The 18,117-nt window shown below is 46.0% G+C and overlaps 1 protein-coding gene across 1 annotated transcript in view; it reads right to left on the reverse strand.

Moving 5' to 3' along the window:
• LOC114604446 (ADP-ribosyl cyclase/cyclic ADP-ribose hydrolase 1-like) overlaps positions 1–6,819 on the reverse strand; it is a 34,709-nt gene extending 27,890 nt beyond the window's left edge. The window contains exon 1 of the mRNA XM_077934500.1: positions 6,183–6,819. Within this exon, the coding sequence (XP_077790626.1) occupies positions 6,183–6,421 (239 nt within the window). The 5' untranslated portion in view covers positions 6,422–6,819. The remainder of the gene's footprint in view (positions 1–6,182) is intronic.
• Between the last annotated feature and the right edge of the window lie 11,298 nt (positions 6,820–18,117).

Genomic DNA, 18,117 nt, shown 5'->3' on the forward strand with positions numbered 1-18,117 from the left:
AATCTAGGACTAGGTTGTTGTTGTTGGTGACACACATTAAAAACAGAAGTAGGCATGGGCACTTCCACCCTCTATCAGCAACTGAAATTATATATAGATTTGTTCATGCATAGGCACCAGCAGGGTACATGTGATACTCCTAGAGATTGAAGTGGAGGGGGAGAGATTTAACTCTTACCCTCCCTAGGAATATCCCATGCACACAAAACAACTATGGGTGGGGGGACCTCTTTCGTGCCTAAGTACTGCATGCTGGGGCGTTTGAAGTGGGGATGGTCATAGATGGAGAGGAGATAGAGAAAGGTGCCTCCCCACCCCCAAACAACAGCCTCTTGTGCCACAATTTAGCTTGAAGGAAAGCTAGTGACCACTATTCATCCAAATGAACATGAGCCATCAAGTCCCTCTGCTAAATTGCAGTCTGAAATGGTATTGTGCGGAAATGTTTCATGAACTGATTCTGTATGAACTGGCTCTTACTTGAAATGCCCTAAGTGATTCACATGGTTCTAGCAGGAACCATGCATTTTTCAAGTGCACTTACACTTCCTTAAGCTGAATTTAGCAATAATTAATTATAAGTAGAATGACAAACATATAAATTTAGCTCTGGAGATGAGCACCTCCCAGAGGATTTTTCAGCTCAACTGGGTCAGTTGCAGTGCCTAGAAAGGTTTTTAATTAAACGGTGATGCAGACATGATGGAGGACTAAAGGAAGTCTGGGCAAGAATTTGTGGCACTAAAATGTTTAGCCGTTGAAGCAAAGCCAGAAACTTGGAACAAAGAAGTCTTTTTCCCCCTTCACAAGCACAGGCTTTGAATCACTGAAGGGGTAGGAGGTATTGCCCTTCTCAGGAACTTATCAAGCAAACGAAAGAAAGACCAAGACAGATGCCATGGGCTCTGTGACATTCCTTCTGAAATAATGTTGGTGACTAGAAGTATTAATAATAGGCCTAAAGTGAGAAATGAAGGCCATGGTTTGGGGGATGAGGAAGATAGGTGAACTAATGCCAGTGTACTGGAAGAAGCAAAGATCACCAGTGTGGAAGCAATTATTCTTCAACATCAACTTTGTTGGACTGGTCATGTTGTTTGGATGCCTGATTATCATTTTCCAAAGCAACTACTCTATTCCGAACTTAAGAATGGAAAGCGAAATACCGATGGACAACAAAAGGGGTTTAAAGACACTCAAGAAAAGAAAAAAGATACTGTACTCTCAAGGCAAATCTTTAGAAATGTAGTATAAGCACCAATAACTGGGAAACACTGGCCTGCGAGTGCTCCAACTGGAGAACAGCCATTACCAAAGGTGTCAGGGACGCAGAAACCCAGGGCAAAAAGGAGAAAGGAGCTAAGAAGAAGGCACATTTGGCAAAACCTCACCGTGATCAACTCCCGCCCACAAATCTGTCCCCACTGTGGAAGGACTTGTGGATCCAGAATTGGCCTCCACCGTGACTTACGGACTCACTGTTAAGACCGTGTTCATGGAAGACAATCTTACTTGGCTATGAGTGATTACCAAAGAAGAAGATTGCACATTAAAAATAGAACAAAATCATGATACTGATGTTCAGAAGAACCTACTTTGTGATCAGAGCTCTTTAGAGAAAACCATTTCCTGCCAACATGAATAAGCTGGACTGTTTTTAGGAGTTTTCATGCTGGATTGAAGAAATTTCCAAAAATAGGCATCTTGTTAGTGTGTAGAATTTAGCATTTATTTTCAAATTTTCAAAGCAATTCACATGCATTCCCTTCTTTAAATCCTTGAAAACAATCCTGTGAAAAAAGTCAGCATTGCCATCATCTCCATATGAAAAGGCTGAGGCAGTGATGGGTGGCAAGCTTAAGAGTTCATCTACTGAATTCAAAGCAGAGGCAAGAGTCCTAGTTCTTAATTCTGATGTAAAGCACTCAGAATTTGGGTTCGGGGTCCCAAAGGGGTCCGCTACGGTTGGAGGAGAAGACGGGTGATGTCCAACCACGGAAAGAAAGAATCATGTGGCTTTTTAAAAGCACAAATCCTTTATTCAGTTGCAACCGGGTTCCCTACACAAAGGTGACAAAAGGTATGAGGAACCCTGCCCAAAGGTAAGTTCAGAATTTTATACAGTTGCAGTTGTGGGGGGTCTTATTTGTCACAGGTTTGTCAATTTACAAGGTAAGGGGGAGGGACATAGTGCAAAAGGGAGGTTCGGGTGCAAGAGACAAGGTGGGGTGCAAATCCTATCTATATGAGTAAGGTAATACCTGGAAGATGCAGGTGGCGCTGTGGAAGCTTATCAGGTTCCTTGATGAGAAGAGAAGCAGTAGATGGCAAACTATCTTTCCTGGCAGACAGCTTTTCATCATTATCTTCCTTCAGAAAAAGATGATAGAGCTTTAGCCCTTTCAATGTTGTTGTCCCAGACAGCCTAATCAGTAATGATGGATGAGGGGAGCTGCTGGAGTTGGAATCCAACAACATCTGGAGGGCTCTACAATAGGGTGACTTCTTTCCTACAACCATATTGTCGAGTAAGAAGGGATCCCAAGGGTCATCTAGTCCAACCCCTACAATGCAGAATCTCAGCTAAAGAATCCGTGACAGATGCACCCAATCTCTGCTTAAAAACCTCCACAAAGGAGAGTCCACAACCTCCTGAGACCGTTCCACTGTCAAACAGCTCTTACTGTCAGAAAGTTCCCCCTGATGCTTAGTCGGAATCTCCTGACTTGTGACTTTAATCCACTGGTTCGGGTCCTAGTCTCCAGAGCAGGAAAAAACAACCTTGCCCCATCTTCCATGTGACAGCTCTCGAGATAAGGTAAGCTTGCTTGACCTTAGTACTGTACAGTTGAATGTTTGAAATGCACAATATACTATAGAGGTAGAGACATCACAAAAGGTTCAGTTGACCAGAAGGAAGAAAAAATCCTACTGAAATGTTATTACATAAAGTCACAGAAGTGATGAAGGCATAGAATTCTTCTCGGTGCCACAGAGAGACAACTTCAGGTGGAGCTAGAGGGGTTGAAGGACTACGGTGCCCAGGAAGTCACAGACAAACTTCCTCCCTGCCAGAAAGCAGAACGAACCCGGAACTACCGTATTTTTCGCCCTATAGGACGCACCGTCCCATAAGGCGCACCTAGTTTTTTTCGGGGGAAATAAAGGGGAAAAAATTATTTCCCCCCCAGGTGCGGGGCTGGGGCGGGGGAAGCCCGAGCTTCCCCCGACCCCAGCCCCCAAACAGGCAGCTCTCTGCAAGCCGTGGGAGCCCAGCGCTGGCTCCCGCTGCTTGCGGAGAGGTCCGCGAAGCCTGGACACGCTGAGCGCGCGCAGGCTTCGGCATGCAAGCAACTCTCCGCAAGCAGCGGGAGCGCTCCCGCTGCTTGCGGAGAGGTCCGTGAAGCCTGGAGAGCAGAGGGGTCGGTGCACACCAACCCATCTCGCTCTCCAGGCTTCAGCGAAAGCCTGCATTCGCCCCATAGGACGCACACACATTTCCCCTTCATTTTTGGAGGGGAAAAAGTGCGTCCTATAGGGCGAAAAATACGGTATTTTTCATTTTTCCCCCTCCTGGTTAGAAAGCAGAATAATAGGTTGTATTTTCTTTCTTTCTTTTCATTATCTTTCATTTTAATTGCCTGCAAACTCCAATTTCCTTAAACACATTTGATTTCACTTTTCAGTCCTACAGGATAAATTCCTCAGCCCTTCTCACACTTCAGTGGAGTTCATGCTCCTAAGGAAGATAAAAGGGAGTTATTTTGTAAGATGTTTTAGACTCATTCTCCCCACCACTCAAAAAATAGAGATTAGAGGTTTCATGGCAGCCTAAAATCAGGCAACTAAAGATTTGTGTCTTTAAGATAGTGACATGGGGATTGTGTGTGACCCTCACACATAATCTCTACAGAGGCTAGATTAACTGTATTAAAATAATCTGACCCACTTCCTGTGGTAAAAGAAGAGAGGGGAGTTTACGGGATCAGAGGAAATGCTTTGAGGTATCACAGTCTCTTCTGAGAAATGACTACCCACTCAAAGAGCAGACGGACACGTCTTCTGTAATGCTCTACTCAAAGCTTACAGAGCTCCACAGAGAGCTCTGTAAGGACCAGTTCAGATCAGATTCAAGGACCAGTTCAGATCAGATCACAACATATCAGAAGCAGAGAGTAGGTACATAACCCAGACAGCTGACTATCAGCTAAAGAGGTCCAAGAAGTCAAAATACCACAGAAGCCAATTACCGCTAAAGCCAAAATACCACAGGAGTTGGCAGCTTGCCAACCTACTCAACTCCAAAGTATGATGACTAGGCAGTTTTGGTTTCTGAACAAATAAAGCTAATCACTGGTTTTTTCAAAATTGGGGAGAAGGGTGCTTGCTTTGGCAGCACATATACTAAAATTGGGGAGAAGGAGGTCTACATGATGCCACACAGGAAAGGAGGAGGGGAGACACATTTTGCAAACCATTTCCATGTAGAAAGAGTGTGCATCCTATATGTGGATGATCATGGGCTGAATGCACATGCATGCAACTTGAACATGGATTGCTTCAAACAACAACAATATACAAGTCTACTTTGCATATGGTCTTGGGCAATTTTCTGATGTATAGAGGTATATGTGTAAATGCAATCCATAATTTACACACAGCAACCATTATATTTTATGTACAAATGTGAGTGCACTGCACATATTATATGTAGGAATTTTATCAAATTTGAAGCCGCTACAACAACAACAACAACAAAACAACAACAAAACAACAACAACAACAACAACAACAGTTTATTGTTTTTACCCTGCCCATCTGGCTGGGTTTCCCCAGCTACTATGGGCAGCTCCCAACAGAATATTAAAAACACGATAAAAGATCAAACATTAAAAACTTCCCTAAACAGGGCTGCTTTCAGATGTATTCTAAAAGTCGGGTAGTTGTTTATTTTCTTGACATCTGATGGGAGAGCGTTCCACTAGGTGGAGAAGGCCCTCTGACTGGCTCCCAACATTTACCCAGATAAAGGCTGAGCAGATGAAAAGCGAGCCTTCTGGTGAATATCTCAACAGGTCTTTCGGTAGCAGATGCCAAACGTTCCTCATATGGCCAAAGTTTGCTTCTCACCAACCTCTCCCTCTAGTCAGAGACAGTATTATTTCCTCATTGCAACATTGTGATAAGGTTCAACAAATGCTATTACAAGATACTGTACTGATAAGGTTCAATAAGTTCTTCTGTTGACAAGTTTTTACAACATGCCTCTGAGCACCAAAGCTAGTAAGATAATGAAAATATTGTGATTTGAGTCCTAATCAACCACATCTTTTCTCATGTATTTGGTGATTTCAACACTTTCCCCCTGGCTCTTATTTAAAAGTCAAAGACTGCAGCCCTAAACCCAATGTACTGATTTCATTGAATTTAGTAGCCCTTGTTTCTGAGTAAACCACACATAGAATTGTACTACCAGGCCGTAATTCGGTTCATACTTACCTGGCAGCTATTTCAACTAAATGGAGTTGGATTAAGTTCTGGAGAAATATGGGTAGAACTGTACTGGGAGCCTTGAACCAGGAACAAGACGCCCCCAAGTTAAAATGTCATTTCTGTCGTAACATCACTAAATGGCCTTGATCAAGTCAGTATTCTTTAGACACGCCATCTCCAATATCATTAACCTACCTCACAATGCCATTGTATGGATTTCTGAGCTGATGTACATGAAGCACTTCAAAAACTGTGAACACTGTAAGTATTGCTAAAAAAAATTACATTTCTGACCCGTCCAATCTACTTACTCATACATACAGGAAACCCTCCCCTGCTTTCATTTAAAATACCCACTTCTAAATACCATCTTTGTGCAATTCTTACACTTTTAGCAGCTGTGTAACAGGCCAGAATTCAAAAGGTGGAACTTTCCCAAATCACTGCATGCTGGAGAAAGCCAAGCTCCTTATTATCATGCATATAAGAGAGATATAAAAGCCCTGAACAATTCCAATGCAGGAACTGTTCAGCTAGTTTTCAATCCAGCTTTTTAGCACTTTGGGGAGGAAATGAACAGCTTCAGATCTCAGCCTATACATTTTTCTCTAGAATAGCTGCCGTCCAGTTTCCCTGCTGCTCCTTCTTTGTCTACACTGCGCACTCCTGCTTTTATTCTTAGCACTCACCTGAGCTCAGGATTCACCATGGCAATGTAGTTGTGACATCTCCCCAAGACGATTTCCTTCAGCTGTTTAGTGGTCCCTTGGCCTTTCCACTGCAATACTTCTGAGCCAGGAGTTCCTTTCCTTCCAGGTATGAACACAGCAAGCAACACAGCGCTCACTAAGACAACTAAAACAACCATGGTCCCTGCCAATATGAGTTTGTGCCGTTGGGTCCTGGAAGAGCTGCTTGGAAAGGGCATCTCGCTGGAAGTTTCTGAAAAGCAGCAACAGCTGCTGCTTCTGTTTCATTCATCCTTGGCAGAAAAGTCACTTTCTTATATCTCCTCCTCCTCCTCCTTTCTGTTTCTCTCCCCCCCCCCCATGTAAAGACCAATGAGCAGAGGAGCATGAGTTGCATTTCTATTGGTTTAGATAAAAAGGCTGCACCCAAAGCAGGCCAGATCTCTGCAGCACCCTGCAAATTTGATATAGTGACCAGACATTCCTGTTCTTAAATACATTGTCTGTATTTAGGTCTGCTACGCAGTCTTTGTAATCTCCTTCTCACAGGGAGGGCACTCATGTCCCACCCTTGTCAAAAACTGCAGAGGGAACATTTTGCAAAGTAAATTAAGGGCTATCTGAAACAGAGAGAAAGGAATCCCTTCCAGCCAGTGCTTTCTTTTCTAAAAAAAATAAAATACAGTGGTACCTCGGGTTAAGAACTTAATTCGTTCTGGAGGTCCGTTCTTAACCTGAAACTGTTCTTAACCTGAGGCACCACTTTAGCTAATGGGCCTCCCGCTGCCGCTGCATGATTTCCGTTCTCATGCTGAAGCAAAGTTCTTAACCTGAGGTACTCTTTCTGGGTTAGCGGAGTCTGTAACCTGAAGCGTCTGTAACCCAAGGTACCTGGAAGTAGTCGCTCTGGGTTGCAAACTTTCTCCCAGGATGAAAACAGAAATCATGCAGTGGTGGCATGGTGTCAGCGGGAAACCCCATTAGCAAAGGTGCACCTCAGGTAAAGAAGAGTTTCAGGCTAAGAATGGACCTCCAGAACGAATTAAGTTCATAACCCAAGGTACCACTGTAATATTTAGGGGTACTCTCATTTTGACTCAAGAAAATTACCATTTTATAGTTCAAATTAGGAAAAATAAATAGAGTAAATGGACAAAAGTGCAATGATTCACAAACTGTTTAGGAGTATGCACAGGGCCGGATTTAGGTTTGATGAGGCCCTAAGCTACTGAAGGTAATGGGGCCATTTATATGTCCAGCTGTCCTCTGTCAACAACAAATTGCTGCTGTTTCATGTGTTGAATATATGCCATATGGTAATTTATGGACCTAATAGGTATCTAAAGTCATTTGCACATAACAAATAGGAGCCTACACAACACAAAACACTGTTGCTGTATGTAGGTTTTATTTTATTTTATTTTATTTGTTTTTTATCTTATATTTTGGAAATGTACATCCAGTTTTCCCCCCTTTAATTCCCCCCCCAAGAGATTGGGGCCCTAAGCTATAGCTTGCTTAGCTTATATGTAAATCTGGCAGTGGGGTATGCGTTCCCCTGCATCCCCCCAGAAAAAAAGCACTGCTTCCAGCTATTAAACAGTTCTTATTCTTCTCTTCCTAATTCCCATCTTTTTGCAAGGCGGTCTGCCAATATGTTTAAACTGAATGCAAACCTTCGTTACAAACTATGCTGATATAAATAAACTGGGCGGAACCATCGTTTTGGAATTCTCCTTAAAAAGAAAAAAGACATTCTCAACAAGCCAAATAACAAGGTAAGGTAAAGGTACCGCTGCCCGTACGGGCCAGTCTTGACAGACTCTAGGGCAGTGTTTCCCAACCTTGGGCCTCCAGCTGTTTTTGGACTACAACTCCCATCATCCCTAGCTAGCAAGACCAGTGGTCAGGGATGATGGGAATTGTAGTTCAAAAACAGCTGGAGGCCCAAGGTTGGGAAACACTGCTCTAGGGTTGTGCACCCATCTCTATAGGCCGGGGGCCAGCGCTGTCCGGAGACACTTCCGGGTCACGTGGCCAGCGTGACATCGCTGCTCTGGCGAGCCAGCGCAGCACACAGAAACGCCGTTTACCTTCCCGCTAGTAAGCGGTCCCTATTTATCTACTTGCACCCGGGGGTGCTTTCGAACTGCTAGGTTGGCAGGCGCTGGGACCGAACAACGGGAGCGCACCCCGCCGCGGGGATTCAAACCGCCGACCTTTTGATCGGCAAGCCCTAGGCGCTGAGGCTTTTTACCCACAGCGCCACCCGCGTCCCCTAATAACAAGGTAGCAATTTTGTGACAATTTTCAGAGGGGTAGCGTGTTAGTATTTTGCAGCAAAAATTACTTTCCCTGTGGCACATTAAATGCTAAGGATAAATTTATCATCAAAAAGCAAAATCAACAAGAAAATTTTCAAAATCCGCATTAGAGCAAGCAAGGCCTTTATTTGCCCAACCAAAATGTCACAAAATTGTAAGCAAGCTTTTGAACTCTTTACCTTTTATAAGATAAAGTCCAGCCTCCGCCTCTTCCCTGGCGCCCTCCAGAACCTGGCGTACTGGCGCCCCGCGCCACTAGCTTCTATGGGTAAGATGCCCCTAAGGAGCTCCCAGGTAACCTCAGCTTCCTCCATATAACAAAACCTCAGCAATGCATAATAACAATCATTGCAGAGTTCTCCTAGTGGTGCAGCAGTAAAACTGAAACACATTAAGGAGGGTACAGTATGGTTTCCAATTGGATGGGGGACTGAGATTCTTGCACTGCAGAGGATGAGAGTAGATGACCCTCAGGATCCATGCCAACTCTACAATTCTATGATTTTGTTCTTTTACAATAGGCTCTGCAACAAGAGAGGCTGAAACTTTCTCACCATGGGAACTGTTACACGGAGGACAGAATCAGGAGTCAAGACGACCTTGACAGATTGGAGAACTGGGCCCAAACAAAGAAAATGAATTTCAATAGGGACGAATGTCAGGTTCTGCACTTAGGCAGCAAGAACCAGCTGCACAAATATAAGATGGGGAAAACCTGGCTTGCCGATAGCACATGGGGAAAGGATCTACAGTGGGATGCAGCAGTAAAAAAAAAAGGTCCTGAGATTCTAGGTTGCATCAGCAGCTGCCTAGTGTCTAGATCAAGGGAGTATTACCCCACCTGGGTATTACCTCTGCCTTGGTCAGACTCCACCTGGACTACTGTGTCCAGTTCTGGGAGCCACAATTTGAGAAGGAAGCTGGGACATGTGCAAAGGAGGAGCATCAGGAAGATCAAGGGTCTGGAAACCAAGCCTTATGATGAACGGCTGAGGAAGTTGGGTATGTTTAGCCTGGGTAAGAGGAGACTGAGAGGAGATTTGGTAGCTATCTTCTAATATCTTCCAGCCTCTGGGCAGCTGTTCACAGGTCTAGGCTGTGCGGAGCAGTTGCAGCAACAGAGAGACCCTGATGGGTTGTGCACCCATAACCTGAGAACTCCTGCACAGAAGGCACCACTGCTCTTCCTGCTTCAAGCCCCTCCTGGTTCTCGTAGACAAGTGGGGCAGGGAAAGGCAAGGAGTCTGCTGAGCCACCTGTCAGCTGAACCATCTCATCTTCTTCTGCCGGATCTGGTGCACCTTCCTCTGTCTCAGACTGCCCTTACTCTGCCCCTTCCCCTGGTTCCTGCCTTGTGGGCGACATCAACCCCCCCATCACTGGCCCCTTCTCCTGGGTCACTCTCCTGGCCCCATGCCTCTGCCCCACACTCTTCGGGGTGCTGTCATCTTGTCCCGCTGCTTCCCTGCCCCCTGGAAAGCTGCTCTTTAGTGCTCAATTGGAGCTAACAGCAATCAGGTTTCCCATTTAAAACGAAAGAGCGTGTTTTCCTTGGCAAAGAAGCAAGGCAAAGGGGAAACCGCTCGGATCCATGCCTAGAGAGTGCGAGTCGAGTAGAAAACCGCTTGGACTTGTGCTTCCTTTAGGCACAGAAGAAGCAGAAGTGTGGATGAGCCCTGAATCAAGATTGAAAGCAGGTTGCTGAGGACGCACAGGAAGGATTCCAGATTGAGAAAAACTGCATGTTTGTGTTACAAACGGGTTAGTGTGTGCATAGCCTTACATTATGTCCAGGCAGCTTCACCAGCAGCCATCTTCCCCTTTTGCTGGTGGTGGTTGTTGTTAAACCATCCAGTCTGATGAAGAGTTCAGGAGAATTTGAAAGCTTGCACACAGTACCCTGAATATTTTTTAAAAGGCTTAATTGCTTTGATTTCCCCCTGACCTATAAATATGTATTTCCTTTGTTTTAATAGTTCCAGGCTGGGGGCGGGGAGGGAGAGCACTCTGGAGTCTTCCAAGAAACTGCAGCCGCAAAGGGCTCAAGAACTGAAAACAGATTCAGGCACTACTATTTCTTTATTTATTACATTGAGCTCCCAATTTTCTTCCCAAGAGCTCAAGGTGAGAGATGACCAGTCTACAAAGCAGCTTGAAACGAGGCTGGAGAACTAAACCGGGTGCCCAGCAAGTTGCTCTCCTTGCATGGGAAAATGACCAATTTTGACTCCTTGTAGAGGTTAACCAAACCTTGCCTCAAGTTAGCTGGAAATACGGGAAAGTCTTGGAAGGAAACTGCAAATAGGTTTCTTCATCATCACACCTGCCCTAGAAAAGGATGGGTTAGAAACTGCAAGTGCTTAATAGTCATTGTACTTGTATTTGTTTGAAAACCAATACAAATTTGTTTTTTTAAATTAAAAAAAATCAAGGATATTACTTACACGTTGCCCCCCTGCTCCTGAGCTGGATGACTGAGGAACTGTTGGTGGGCTGCATGATCCCCTAAATCCAAGTAGGCTGTTTTAATGTCCCGGTTAGGGAGTATTCTTGGTGTTGGCGCAAGACAGAGGATGCTGCAACACCAAATGTCTAAGAAAAAGCTGCAAACCGAACATTCTCTTGACTGTATCTGTTACACAAAGGTGCCATCTAGAGGATACGGCTCTTCATAGATTTAATCTGACAAATGGCAGCCTGCTTCCTACAACAACCGCAGAATAGGTAACTTTAAAATCGCAGGTGAGACCTGCGGATCCTCCCTGCTAAATACAGCCTGCCAGCTATACCTTGGCAGGGACTCAGCAAACCCTTCAGATTTTGCTGTCTGCTTCATCCAGTTTGGTAGGTCACAAGTTATGGTGGCTTGACGTAGACCGCATATTCACTCAGCGGTCCTTGTTGCACTCAGCAAGGAGAGAAGGGGATATGAAGAGATAGACCAGGCTCCCCCAACCTCGGCCCTCCAGATGTTTTGAGACTACAATTCCCATCATCCCTGACCACTGGTCCTGCTAGCTAGGGATCATGGGAGTTGTAGGCCAAAAACATCTGGAGGGCCAAGGTTGGGGAAGGCTGAGATAGACCCTTGTCCCAGTTGGAGGATCAGAAGGGACTTATCAGTACCACTATTTTTTTAACCACCCTCAACCATCATTTCACCATACCCTCCAACATTTCTCTCTTGAAAATAGGTATGCCCTATCATATGTGGGTGTCACTGTGGTCTAAACCACTGAGCCTCGAATCCGCATGACAGGGTGAGCTCCCGTTGCTCTGTCCCAGCTTCTGCCAACCTAGCAGTTTGGAAGCCCACCAGTGCAAGTAGATAAATAGGTACCACTGCGGCGGGAAGGTAAATGGTGTTTGAGTGCGCTGCTCTGGTTTCCATCACAGTGTTCCATTGTGCCAGAAGCAGTTTAGTCATGCTGGCCACGTGACCCAGAAAGCTGTCTGTGGACTAACACTGGCTCCCTTGGCCTGAAGCGAGATGAGCGCTGCAACCCCACAGTCGCCTTTGACTGAACGTAACTGTCCAGGGATCCTTTACCATTTTTACACCCTATCATAACCCCCAAAATTTCTCCAATGAAAAAAGTAATGTCCTAAGGAAAAGAGTGACATTCTGGGATCAAATCAGAAACTGGGATGGCTCCTGCAAATCCAGGACTGTGCCTGCAAAATAAGGACACGAGGGCTCTGTTTTACCTGCCACTGCCTCTGGATGCTTCTACCAGCCCATCCACCATTTCTTCTACCATCAGCTTCCATCTTGTGTCCTACAGTCCCTAGGGATGTGGGGGTGGCACTGAGGTCTAAACCACTGAGCCTCTTGGGCTTGCTGATCGGAAGGTTGGCAGTTTGAATCCACGCAATGTGCTGAGCTCCCGTTGCTCTGTCCCAGCTTCTGCCAACCTAGCAGTTCAAAAGCATACCAGTGCAAGTAGATAAATAGGGTATCGCTGCGGCAGGAAGGTAAACTGTGTTTTTGTGCACTCTGGTTTCCATCACAGTGTTCCATTGCGCCAGAAGTGGTTTAGTCATGCTGGCCACATGACCCAGAAAACTGTGGACAAACACCGGCTCCCTCAGCCTGAAAAGTGAGATGAGGGCCACACCACATAGTCACCTTTTACTGGGCTTAACCATCCAGGGGTCCTTTACCATTAGCCTGCAACACCCACCAGAAACATCCGGGTCCCACATCTGAGACATCTCATCAAGGCTGCTGTTGTTTCTCCCACCTGTCAAGAACAGCCCAATGTGCATTACAGAAGGCAGAAGGGGTGGAAACCTCGTTTCCTTTGAGCTTTCAAAGGGCTGAGCAGCATGCAGACCTTGAGTCCCTTCAGGGAAAAAGACGAGTATAAATTAATAACAATAATATAAATACTGGTGTGAGTTTACAGGGAGTTAGGTTAGCCTGCATGATGCCTGAGTCCCTTTTAATACCTGAGGTTGTTGAGCTCTTGAAGTGGTTGTGGTTTGCTTTTGAAGTTTTTGAGCTATTGGGGGGGGGGGGGGGGAGCGTGCTGACACGAGTTGCCGTATATATCCGGATTTTCCCGGACAGTTTTGTGTGTGTGTGTGATTTCCACATGGACACGGCTTCCGACTGCAGTATTCCGATTATGTTCGGGAAATTCCAGGCATATGGCAACCCTAAACTAGCCAGGCAAGTTTCTTGATGTATTTCTTGAACAAAGGAAGTTGTTCTGTGTTAGAGGGTAAATGGGAGAGGCCACCACTGCTATCTACTGAAGTTCTCGCCCTGGGCCAGCAGGGGGATACTGTAAATAGTTTTCACTCAGGTCCACATATGCAAATAAGGGATTGAAAGTGACGTTCAGTGATTGGATAGTTACAGAAAATGGTTACTGTTGCGTTCTAGTGGAGTTCTATATAAGCAGGCTGGCTGAACCCTTCAGTTCAGTTCTATTCTGGCCTGCAAATAAACAAGAGCTGTTTGAAGAATCACTGTGTCGTCTGATATGTTCACCCACAACTTAACAACCACCTTTTGTTGGAGTTTGTTCTGCTGTTGGACAGCTCTGTTAGAAAGTTCTTCCTGATGTTTAGTCAGAATCTCCTTGTTCCCTCTTCCACATGACAGTCCTTTAGATATTTGAAGATGACAATATACTTCTGTTGATGCAGCCTGGAATAGCAGTAGGTTTCCCCGTGCTGCACCACACTGTTGACTCGTGTTCAGCTTGTGGTCTAAGACTCCTAGATCCTTTTCACATGTACTACTGGCAAGCCCGGTATTCCCCATCTTATATTTGTGCAGCTGGTTCTTCTTGGCTAAGTACAGAACCTTACATTTGTCCCTACTGAAATTCATTTTGTTAGTTTGGGCCCAATTATCCAATCTGGTTTTCTGTGGCATTGGCTACCCCTCCCACTTTGCTATCATCTGCAGATTTGATTAAAGGTAAAGGTAATCCCCTCAATTCCTCAGTCCAGTTCCTTTATAAAGATGTTGAACTACAACGGCTTCAGGACAAAACTCTGTGGCACCCCACTAGTCGCTTTTTTCCAGCACTCTTTGGATTTGGTCAATCAAGAAGCTACAAATCCACCTAACAGTTACCTTGCCCAGCCCACAATTTACCCTATACAGTATCATAAAAACGTCTCTGCTGTTTGCCCTTTGTAATAGGAATTTTATGGTCTTAGATATATGGTAATGTTCATAAGTGTACCAACCAAGCACATACATAGATCAGCACAGGAAGGCCAACCTGGAACCATTTCGATTCCTAAACTGACTCTCTGCAAGGTCAAAATGGAAAAGCCTCTCCATTGTCTTTTCCTTCACAAATCCTATCTGTGTTTGAACAGGGTGTGAGCCTGTGACCTGGACCAGGAACTAAGTATTTATCACTACAAAAGACTAGCCAGGCTACCCAGGAAATCCAATCAAGTAACCTGCCAGACAGGAGATAAACAAGGACAAGAGATAAACAACATTTAAATTTCTGTTTAGACCACCTTTTCTGTGACGTAGGCATGATGTATCTGAGGGGTGGTCTTAGGTTACACCCCTTCTGGGATATATGTATGAAGTTTCTGGGGGTGGTCTTGATCTACAGGGGGGCAATTTCAAAAGTCTTTATAAGGTCTTGCACACCATTTTTCTGGGTCCTCCTCCTTTCCTGCGTGTGAGGGGAGCACCCTGTTGCAACAGATCAAAAAAGATCAAGCTTACTAGCTGCTTTGCTTCTCAATATTCTCTGGTTGGCCTCTGTTATTCTCTCCTACCAATAGGGCAGTGTTTCCCAACCTTTTTTGGGCAAAGACACACTTGTTTGATGAAAAAAATCTCGAGGCACACCACCATTACAGCCCCGTGACGTCAGCGCGCAGCGTCGCGCTGGGAGGGACGCACGAAAGTGTAAGTTTCAATTTTTTTCCCTCCCCTCCTGTGTAAAGGGGAATGCACTCTGCTAAGTAAAGGCACTTGCCACAGCAGCGTCAACGTCACAGCACCCACCGGCACCCAAGAGAGAAGGGGTCTCAGCAGCCCTTTTGCCAGGAAGAGGAGCAAGAACGAGAGGAGGAGGAGGAAGAGGAAGAGAGTCCCCCCCCAAAAAACATTCTCCTTTTGATCTTCCTTATTTGCAATTCCTCATTGCAAAACAGCGGTTGATATACAGCTGATTTTTTTGTTATTACAGTCCCCACCCCCTCACCTAGAAAAACACCACCTGTCAATTTTATTATTATTATTATTATTATTATTATTATTATTATTATTATTATTATTATTATCATCATCATCATTATCATTATTATCATTATTATTATTATTATTCCCCGCCACTCTGGGAGGCTGAAGCCCTTTAAGGCTTCCTTCTGTCCACTCTCTGTGAATTACCTGCCCGGAGCGGGTTTCTGGGGGGGGGGGGGCGCTGCTGCCGGTGTCCTCCCCATCGAGTCTCACCTTGCCCGGTGCGTGGCGGCCGCCCTTTCCCACACTCTGCCGGCTGCGCTGCCAAGCCCCGCGGCTCGGCCTGTCAGCGTTACCGGGCTCGGCGGGCGGTAATTCCCAAAGAAAGCCGGCGGCGCTTGAAGAGCTGGCAAGCCCCCATTTGCATGTCTGTTTTCCGCAGCCCTTGGAGAGGATTAAGTTCCCTCCTTCCTGCCGGGGAACCTCCAAGCTTTGGGGGTGGGGGGGGGAGGAGGCAGCAAAGCGAGGCAGGAAGGAGAGCGCGGCTTGGCTGGGTGAGCTTTGGCAGGGGCAGGGAATGAGAGCCGCGAGGCGGGCGCTGCGGACGGAAGCGCTGCCCGCCGAGCTCGCAGGCAGCCAGGCAGGCAGACGGCGAGAGCCCCGCGCTGGGCGGCCTCTCCTCGCCGCCGCTGCCCCGCCTCTCGCCGCCCGACTCGCCCGCCTCCCTCCCACGGAGGTAGGCTGGTGTGCCGTGGGAGGGAGGCGGGCGAGTCGGGCGGCGAGCACACGCGGGGCGGCGAGCGAGCTCCCTCCCACATCCCATCGCCGCTCGCTTCGGCCGGCCTACTGGGCTGTCGCAGGCGGAAGGCCTGCGCATGCGCGAGGTCTTCGCGCCTTCCTCCAGTAGGCCGGCCGAAGCGAGCGGCGATGGGATGTGGGAGGGAGCTCGCTCGCCGCCCCGCGTGTGCTCGCCGCCGCCGCCCCGCCTCTCGCCGCCCGACTCGCCCGCCTCCCTCCCACGGAACACAAGGCAACGTTCCGCGGCACACTAGTGTGCCGCGGAACACCGGTTGGGAAACACTGCAATAGGGAAGCTATGTAAGGACTCTATATGGGCTCTTGGATACCCCATAAGGGAAGAAGGGCAATTTTTGTTTACAACACCTTCCAAAGGAAACACAAACCCTGGGTAAGCTCCTGGAACCTCGTATCACACAGTGGTGTCCAGCAGATTTGAATCATTCGCCTTTAGATTTCATAGCAAAGTAGGATTATATAGTTTAATTTAAAGTTTAATTATGGATGTGTGAAAAGCTGGTTTGGCACCATTTCTAAAACTCCCCAAAGCTACTGGCTTTATCGTTAAGGCCTTGGTATAGTAAAGTGATGGCAGCGGTTGGAGGAATCAGTAGTTTGGATAAAAGCTGGTTCTCCCCATATAAGACCACAGAGCAGTGGAGTGTCTCTCCACATTTGGTGGGGTTCTGAAGAGCGGGGTTGGGGGAACCTGTGACCCACCAGCTGTTGCTGGATTGCCCCTCTCCTTCCTACTTCTGAGTGACCACTGGAGATGCTGGAGGTGGGGGTGCAATAGGCTTGCCACCCCCTGCAGACACTATTATTTCAGCCTTGCTCTGACCTCCCACCTTCTAGAGTACTTTGCAGTACTATGTTGTGATCCATTTTTCTCTCTCCAAGTCTCAGATCTCCAATCTGGAATATGAGGATAACTTTGTTGCTATGTTATGTATTGTTAAGGAAAAATCTAGGTGTGAGGCTGCTCAGTCCCCCAGGTGGTCAGGCAGAGCCCGCGGGTCCCTGCGGAATAAAGGAAGGAGTCCAGCCAACCGGAGCAAATAGCTGTAGACCAAAGTTTATTGCGCAATAGGTTCAAAGAGCAAATTTTGAACCCCGAGGATGGGGTGACAAAGACTTTTAAAACTTTCCTGCCACATCCCAGAATACAGTTCGAAGGGGAGGGGTTAACCTTGGCAAACATGTCCAGATAAGTCCTTGGTACAAGATTGGCATAAGCAGACATGGGAGGGCAAGGCTCAGGTATAAGATTAGCATAGACAAATAGGTCTTAAGTACCCACCACCCAAAAGTACAATAGAAGTTCCTTTGCATGTCTGGAGCCTGAGGCGAGTCAGGTGATGAGATTGGGCTTCCTTTGGCTAACAATGAGCCCAGCAATTTTCACCTCTGGGAACTTCCTGGAGTCCTTTTGCCTGGGGGAAAATAACTTTGGAATGGGGGGAACTGGGAAAGGAGATGATTTTATATTATTTTTAAAGTTAGGTGACTTCCCTGAGCTATCAAGTTGGAAGGATATATTCAGGCATAATATTTGTAATATTTAACTTTAAAGATGTGCCCCCCCTGTAATTTCTGTAACATGTATTCCGTGTTTTTATATCGTAAACCGCTTTGTGATCTTCCCATGAAGGGGTGGTATGTAAATTTAATAGATAAAAATAAAACAATAGCTACACGAAAAACTTAAGCCCCCAAGTGGAAAATGAGCGAGGTCCCAAGGAGAGAAGGATGGCAACCTAAGCTGATGGAATATGCGCAGCTTGCCGACTTAACACATAGAATAAGGGAACAGGAAGAAAGTGCGTTTAAAGAAGATTGGAAAATGTTGGACTATATGGGGGGAATTATTTACACCTGGAAATGTTGGCAGCATTAAGATAAATTCAACAGTGCAAATAAGTTTTGATGGAGGTAATAATGAATGGTATAGTTTATATAAAATATGCAGGGATTTATGATATGCAAAATGAACCATGATATCTTAAGGATGTTTAAATGAATATTCTAAATTGTAAAACAGAAAATTTAATAAAAATGATATATTTTAAAAAAGAAACCCCAAACTTAAATGTTTGACCACAAAATGAAAACTGATCTCGGAAGAGCTGGAACTTCTCTG

This window comes from Podarcis muralis, chromosome 9 (assembly GCF_964188315.1).
Source record: "Podarcis muralis chromosome 9, rPodMur119.hap1.1, whole genome shotgun sequence".
Lineage (NCBI taxonomy): Eukaryota > Metazoa > Chordata > Lepidosauria > Squamata > Lacertidae > Podarcis > Podarcis muralis.